This window comes from Carassius auratus, unplaced genomic scaffold, assembly GCF_003368295.1.
Source record: "Carassius auratus strain Wakin unplaced genomic scaffold, ASM336829v1 scaf_tig00214327, whole genome shotgun sequence".
Classification (NCBI taxonomy): domain Eukaryota; kingdom Metazoa; phylum Chordata; class Actinopteri; order Cypriniformes; family Cyprinidae; genus Carassius; species Carassius auratus.
The window spans coordinates 373,433-381,894 of NW_020527617.1; the positions used below are offsets into that span (position 1 = coordinate 373,433).

The 8,462-nt window shown below is 38.4% G+C and overlaps 1 protein-coding gene across 4 annotated transcripts in view; it reads right to left on the minus strand.

Annotated features, from left to right (window-relative positions):
• The window catches only part of LOC113091883 (protein CBFA2T1-like), a 63,302-nt gene extending 55,158 nt beyond the window's left edge, over window positions 1-8,144 (minus strand). For all 4 annotated transcript variants that reach the window (XM_026257557.1, XM_026257556.1, XM_026257555.1 and 1 more), the window contains exon 1: window positions 7,682-8,144. In XM_026257557.1, the coding sequence (XP_026113342.1) occupies window positions 7,682-7,709 (28 nt within the window). In that variant the 5' untranslated portion in view covers window positions 7,710-8,144. The remainder of the gene's footprint in view (window positions 1-7,681) is intronic.
• Between the last annotated feature and the right edge of the window lie 318 nt (window positions 8,145-8,462).

An 8,462-nucleotide genomic window follows, 5' to 3' on the forward strand; every position in this document is an offset into this window, starting at 1 on the left:
CATCCACACTGCCATAAACAGGATCTGATACAAGGTTCATTCTTGTTCCACAGTTTCTATGAAGTCTGCATACAAGAGTCTTATCTGAGGAACCTCGTTTGTCAGGAAATGTCTACTGGTACTTTCTAAGCTGCCATAATTCAGAGCATTAAGTTTAAAAAAGTGACTGAGTAATAAATGCATTGTAATCTTGGTCTATGGTGTTTCATATATTTGGTATATTTTGATTTTTGTGTTAAAACGGCTCCTTTAGTCTTTCCAATAGCGATGATGGTAACATGGGGAGATAATGTCAAGTAATTTAGCGCAATTCTCCATTCATTCTGTAGCTACAAACAATTTTTATACGCTAGGGGTGCCCCCTCCATTCATGGCTAACAAAAGCTTAGATGCAACAGACGTTTAACAAAATTATTCTTTTATGCGTAGCCGCTTTGAAAACGAAGAGGTTCATCCACCCGGGTGCATGCTCCTCTTTACCTGCACCCCCACGCTCTGTCTTCCTCTTCTTCTACACTTCAGCCTTGTCTTATGAATCACCTCTTCTAGAAATAATTGACACAGAGCGTTTATCTCGAAAGCACCTGCTGATCGACAACTACAACACAATCTTCTAGTGTGCTACACTTCAGAGCTATTGTCCCACCACAGTGTCTGTGACACTAACTGCCAACAACAGGAAGCCTAAACTATAGCCTCAATACAATTTGGACTAATCGGGAGGGACGAGAACACACGCACAAATGCTTTTTGAAAAGAAGGTATTGATTTTAAGTTTGAATTCCATTTTCTCTAGCGTTGTAAGAATCTATAGACGTTATAATGAATGCACACCATATGGCATTGTGTGCTTTGGAAAATCACTGTGTTACACAATTGCTTACTACCTTATTTTTCAATTATTCAGACCATACCAGTGTTGAGTGCAATTCTATCGAGCTATCTTGTTCTCGCCATCTTTCTGCCCGCTTGCTCTCTGCTTTTCTCGTCAGCTCTAATTGACTGAGCGTGTCAATACGTGTAGTGAACACACAGGGGTCTACTGTCTCTGCCTATTGATCCACAGCTCTTGAAGGAGTCAAGCTCAAAACAAATCTTAATTACACTCCTCTTTACAGGGCCACAGAGGCTGCACTCGAGTGGGTGCCCTTTTCATAAATACATATCAGAATCCATAAATCAAAAGTAATGGGCGTGAGCATCCCATAAATCAAACATTAGTGACTGAACAGATACAGCTGACAGATTCCCACTCTGATCCCATAAATTAAAGAAAAAGGATGGTTCTTTATGCATCTGTTCCCCGTGTAAACTGAGAACGCAGTAATAGCAGCAAGTAGGGCTGAGTATCGATACAGATTTTCCAATTCAATTAGATCTGATTTGATTCAAATTTCAATTTGATTCTGATTCATTTGGGTGCATTTCAGGTATAATGGATTCTGTTTTATAACAGCCCAGAAGGAGTCAGATTTGCTTTATAATGTTTTATATTCATTATATTTATATACAGACACATGTTTACATTTCTGTTCTGAGTCCTGTAATTTTAAAGTGTAATTAAAGTACACTGGAATCAATCAAATTAAAACTTTTTTTTTTTTTTTTTTGGTGTACACTTATTATTATATTATCATATTCATTATTACATGGTTATGTAATATAAAGGATTTTTTTTAGAAGTTCAACAAAATAACTAGGCTTTATCATGTCAGCATGAAATGAGTGAATATAAGATTTAGTCACACTGCCCACCCCTAGCTAGTAACTGTAAAGGAAGCAAAAGGACAAACGTCACTGAAAGAATGTTTCTGATGTCTCTTTGGCTATTTGTCACCAAGGAACACCCTTTTTTATGGAGGGACTTTACAGACTTCCTGCAAGAGCTGAGTCCATCCCTCAGCAATTGTTACCTCATAAAAAGAAGTAAACCTTAATGAAGCCATTACACAGTCCATATTCCCCATCAATCATGCCTTTACACTGATATGCCAAAGCGTAATGTTGGTCATGTGCCATTCTCACCTTCTCCTTGGCAAAAGCAGCCACTGAATCCACAGACAAAACCCAATTACTGATAACAATGTGCTAATCTCTGTTCCCAGGGAGCAGAGAGTCGGTCTGGAAAGAGATAGCGATGCCACGAGGCTGAAACGCAGGCCAGATACAGCCTGTATGACAGAGCCTTTTTTTTCCTTCTCTCCTTCACTCCTTCCTGCTAAAGTCACACTCCCTTGGACCCCCCCCCCCCCACAACACACACACACACTCAGAGTACACACTCATCCTGACACCTTCACCACCCTGAATCTTTTACCCTTCTACAGTTAATCTTTAAATGTAAATCCTGTGACGGGAAAATAGAGGAGGCAAAAGATAACAGGTCACATCTTCACTCCTGCGCCTCTATCGTCTTCTGCATCGTTGGAAAGCACCTATTCAATAAGATTACCTTCTGGCAAAGTGCACGGCGACACACCGCGGCTTTGTATTCATTAAACACACATCCAGGGCTTATCTGAAATATAAAGGGGCTTGTCAGGATGGCACATTGTGTGTATGTCTAAGGGGAAGGCAATGTGCATTAGGGCGATTACAATATCAGCTTGGTCCAGATGGAGGCAGGAAAATAAACAGAGGGGGAGAGAAAACGACCGATTGAGAGACAGAGACAGAAGACAGAGCGGTAGTTTAGCATGCGCGTGACTGTGCGTGAGTGAGTAAGTGTGGCTGATGGATGTGAGTGAAAAATAGGATGTGTTGGAATAAGAGAGGAAAGGAGAGAAAGAGAAGTTAATTGGCAAATTAATCTTGGATTAACAGACAGAAAGAGACAGTGAAAGAGAAAGAGAGAGAGGAAGACAGATATTGAGCAAGTCTGGGCAGCCTGGACACCTGTTAGCTGGAGCAGTGGTTTGTTTAGTTAATCCTGGTCTGGACCACAATGACGGCTCAGGTTCAGATAGTCTACACTGAAAGTAAAAATCCATCTTTACAGAAATCCTTTAGTTTTTTTAAGACATCGAAAATGAAGTACCTACAGCAATATTCATAATAATACAAGTAATTACCTGATGTATATACACACATCTCAATAAATTTGAATGTCTGAAATGTTTGAAAAGTCCATTTATTTCAGTAATTCAACTCAAATTGTGAAACTTGTGTATTAAATAAATTCAGTGCACACAGACTGAAGTAGTTTAAGTCTTTGGTTCTTTTAATTGTGATGATATTGGCTCACATTTAACAAAAACCCACCCATTCAATATCTCAACAAATTAGAATATGGTGACATGCCAATCAGCTAATCAACTCAAAACAACTGCAAAGGTTTCCTAAATCTTCAAAATGGTCTCTCAGTTTGGTTCAGTAGGCTACATCAATCATATAAATCATGGGAAGACTGCTGATCTGACAGTTGTCCAGAAGACAACCACTGACACCCTTCACAAGGAGAGTAAGCCACAAACATTCATTGCCAAAGAACTGGCTTTTCACAGAGTGCTGTATCAAAGCATGTAAACAGAAAGTTGAGTGGAAGGGAAAAGTCTGGAAGAAAAAGATTCACAACTATTCTAGAATTTAAAAGAACTTCACAAGTAATGAACTGAGGCTGGCATCAAGGCATACAGACGCGTCAAGGAATTTGGGTAAAATGGTCGGTTTCGTCTTGTTAAGCCATTCCGGAGGCGTCTTATCTGGGCTAAGGAGAAGAAGAACAATACTGTCTTTTTTCAAAGTCACTGCACGCATTTAGCAAGAAATTTTGGAACACTTCATGCTTCCTTCTGCTGACCAGCTTTTCGAAGATGCTGATTTAATTTTCCAGCAGGATTTGGCACCTGCCCACATTGCCAAAAGCACCAAAAGTTGGTTAAATGACCATGCTGTTGGTGTGCTTGACTGGCCAGCAAATTCACCAGACCTGAACTCAATAAACAATCTATGGGATATTGTCAAGAAATATGTTTAGTATTAACTGTTTTGGATTTAAAAAAAGCTCCATGTAAATTCTTACACATTCCCCTTTGACTTTATATTGGCTTATTAAATTGTACACTCCAGCCCCACGAATCACGATACAATAAAAACAATAAAAACAAATTGAAAATTTGTAGCCATTATGCCCCCTATAAATCCGAAGCACACATTCTGGGATATGACGGCCACCTCTATCATTCACGGCCTGCCCTCCTCAGAGACTCCCATCGAGTCAAATCTACAGCCCTCGCAAATAAGGGCCCTTCCTCACTTCTGACAAAGCCCAACAACTCACGTTGCTTATTTACAGCCCAAGATTGAGTGTGTCAGCAAGTCCGACAGTAGCCCTCAATGAATATAAAGAGCCTCATAGATGATAAAGCTCAATGGAAAGAGATGCAAGTGAAATGATTCTAATGTATTATGGGAATGTTTCCCTTAAGAGCTGAAATATTAAGAACACATAAAATGCACTTGGCTGATATTGCGTAACTAAACTCGCTCACTTTTCTTCCCTTTTGTTATTACAATTTTTATTCATCCAGAGAAATTATATGGTCTGTCAGCTTAGACTTTTTCGCACACATTTATTATGATTTGATTTGTATTTTTTATTTTAAACATGCATGAAAGAGAAACTGTAAAGCATCGAGACATGCTGCGTATTTGTGCAAGTGTCTGGTGAGAATGTCTCCCAGTTTATGTATGGGGTTAATGACATCACTAATGAAATGAGTTACTGCAAATTCTGCAATGATAACAAGCTTGGCTTTCGGCCAGAACGTCTGCTGTTGTTCATTGAATATACACAGTAAGCACTTAACTTCAAAAGTTTTTACGCTGCTCTGCATTTAAGGTAAACAAGAAGCACATTTATCCGTAGTGGAATGCACAATACTTGTCTTTCATCAATGCGGAAAAAAAAAAGGTTTAATACTTACTACACTGTGTAGTTAATTAATTTCTCGTAGGGCATGGTGCATATTTATAGATTATCCTAACAGAAAATATGTATTCAATTTACATATGTTTAAACCAATATGAGTATCTGAGTATCTTCCGGACATACTCGAAAATAATGGATGAGTATTTCCATATCTCTCTCACACACAGCTGTGTGTGTTGGTTTGGGCAGCCGAGTCATCTCTTCATTATGCTGTGGCAGTGTCTGGTTTCATGTGTTTGACCCGTTTGAGGCCAGTGGGAGTGGAGGAGAGGGGAACAGGTGTGAGGCAGGCAGGCTGGTGGCTGTGCAGATGGCCTTAGCCAGAGGATGTTGCTGCCTGCTAATGCTGGCTTCAAAAACACACACACACACACACACACACAGTGCTTATCACTCACCGAACCCTCACCTCCGGCCACCATACACTATATTTGCCTTTAATCAAGGTACGCTCACTACTTGCTCTGTCCATTGGTCTCCATTTCAAATCTCACGTTGACAAAGGACATGTGCAAAGACCTTCATGGGTTTTTGAAAAATATTTAAATTTTTTTAGAAGAATTTTTTTTTTAAAAGAAGACGCTGTTTTTAGCCTCACTGGGCATTCTAACACAGTTCCCACACGTGCACCTCAAATTAGTAAATAATAATCATAATAAATACATATCACGAAAAGTACCACATAAAAGGCTGCATCGGTATCAACCTCAGGTTCAAATTGATAAGGTAATATAAAGGCTGTTTTTGTAAGCTCATAGTATCTATGTCTACAAGTAATCCTCCTGGGCAAAAAAAATTATTATGGTAATGTGTATTATGTTTCTGACATGCATGGTATATGGAAAGTCCTATCACAGACTTCGCCAGCTGACCAATCAGAGCAGAGATAGGCTTATGGGAGTGAGGAGTTTACAGACCTTAAGCTAAGAAATGCTTTGAACAAATCATTTCGAAATCATAAAAAAAAAAAAAAAAAAATGATTCCAGTTTTAAATGTATATTCTGAAAATTACAATGTTTTCCGACTTTAGATACATTTAAACCTGTTGTAGGGGACTAACACAATATTAGGACACTTTAAAATACCATATGACCTGCTCTTTAAAAAAAAAAAAAAACCTGAACTGCATGACTATGAAAGTAAAAGAAGCCCCTTTTGAAAAATAAAATGTAAATCTACTTTGTGATGAGAAAGTTCAAGATTACGAAAAAACTCTGACTGATTGTTAAATAAAAAAATACATTAAAAAAGCATACATTTGACCTGAGCAACACAAGCTGTGAGAACAAGCATATTTTGTCATGGGAACAGCAGTTCTTCAAAACCAAATCTTTTTTTTCTTTCTTTCTGCTTTAAATACACACTGAGAGCAAGGGAAATAAAACTTTACCCTCTAATTTTCGACTTTTACCCATCCAGCCTTAAAAAAAAATCTAATTTAAACTTTAAAGGCTCAACTCTTCTGTTGAGAGAACTTGAGGGCTGAGAGTGGTCTATTCACATCATGATGGATTGAGAAGATGAGCTTTTTTTTTTTTAAAAAAAAAGCTGGCTTAGACACAATTGATGAGCACATCTTCTCAATCCATTGTGTAGCCACAGTTGTCAATACAGCCACATTTTCAGACACATCTTGTCAATTCACTGTGACGTCACAACAACCAATTGATATTACATTGTTAAACACACCTGTTATATCACACTTCTCAGATGCACCTTCATCCATTGCGATATCATGATGGTCATGGATCTTATCAAAATATGTATCACTATTGTAAAAAACATCTTCTCAATTGTGTTGTTGTCACAACTGTTAACTGATTAATTTACAATTAAACAGAGATGCAATAGCCTTTATTGTCAAAGGTGTCCTCTTGAACGTGATTTTAAAAAGCATCTCCTAAATCCATCATGATGACAGTTTTCATCCAGTCTCACACCAGACGTTTACCTGTGCTTGCAATCAAACATTTGATTTGATCAAATGCAAAGACTGGCCAGCAACAATTCAAGTTTATTAGAGAGCATTCACGTGTTTCAAGACGGAGGTGATATTACACTTGGCAAACAGATGACAAGCTGATAGTATGTAAATGTTTGAAAGGTTGACTTTAAATATTTTAATATGGTGAATTACTGTAAAAATAAGATATAAAATAACGAATTCTAAACGAATCTAGAAGCTGCATTAAAATTCTTACACAAAGCCTTGCAGTGTTTTGTTGGATTTGCTAAGCTGTATAATATAAGATAAATGATTTACTGAGCACGTGAGACAGCACGCATTAACCATAATTCATTGGGGGAAAAAAAATCGCTATTAGTAATACAATCTACAACAACAATTACTCCCATAGTCTCTCTTACACAACATTTCCCTTTAGTTATGGGAGAAATAAAATATGTCATAAAATCCAGAGAAGATAATACGCGTCACATGAAAGAAATGCATTGCTTGAGCGATATTTTACAAATAGAGGTAAAGGCGGCCATTTAATTTACTACAGGCAAATATGACAACTTCAAGTAGACTATTATTTATAGCAGGCGATATTCGCTTTATGTTGCGAATCATACATTAAGCGATATGCGCAAAAAAGGAGAAAAATAATGTAACTGTTTGTCAGTTATCCAAATGTAAAACAAAGCATCCTAATAAAATAATTAAACGTGGCTAAAGTTCACAGACTGGTAAGTATTCATCTGAGATCACGGGAAATAGATATAAAGACAGTAACTGAGCGACTTACACTGAAAAGAGGTAGAAATTCCCACCATGCGTAACCGCGTTGTGAGAGAAAAAATAATTCCCTGTCCTTGAGTCCGGTCGATATATTTAGCGATGTTTCTCAGTCTTAAACGAATACTTCCAAGACGAAGAAGAAAATGTGTCCGTCAAACTCAGTGCACAAAACAGTGCACAGTGCTAGAAGCGCTCCAGTGTGCTGAAGGGCAGTGAGCCCGAGGCTCGGATGAGGCTCAACTTGACAAGAGAAGGATGCTGTGCGTGTCTCGAGCTCAACTCGTTTTCCTTCAACTGTCCGAATACATGAACACGAAACACACGAAAACGTTTGATCCTAGTGTGCGTCAGGAATATTTAGAGAAAATTGAAGTATTGGGGAAAACGGTTTCTTCCGAAGAGCTTCTAACGCCCGTCCGACTGCTTGGAGAAGCTGTGGTACTTTGCCTCTAGTCGGCGAGCTTCGGCGGGAAACCCAGGTGCAGGGTGGGCGGAGCATTCTCTAGCGGTGGGCGGAGCCTGACACAACAGGCATCTGGATATAAATACGTAAGGTCTATGGGATAAACTCCATATAGTGCGTAATAAATGGGATTGTATATAACAAAAAAACCAGGATGATAACGGATATGGCTTGTTGTGGGAAAAGTGCATAAGTGTGTTAAGAGAGGCACACAAGTTTAGTTTAAATTAGTACAAAGATAGTTTTATTTTATAAAACCAAAGTATACTTCAGACTTAAATAATGAATGTTATTCAAGTAGTACAGGTACTTCTCCCCACAGCAA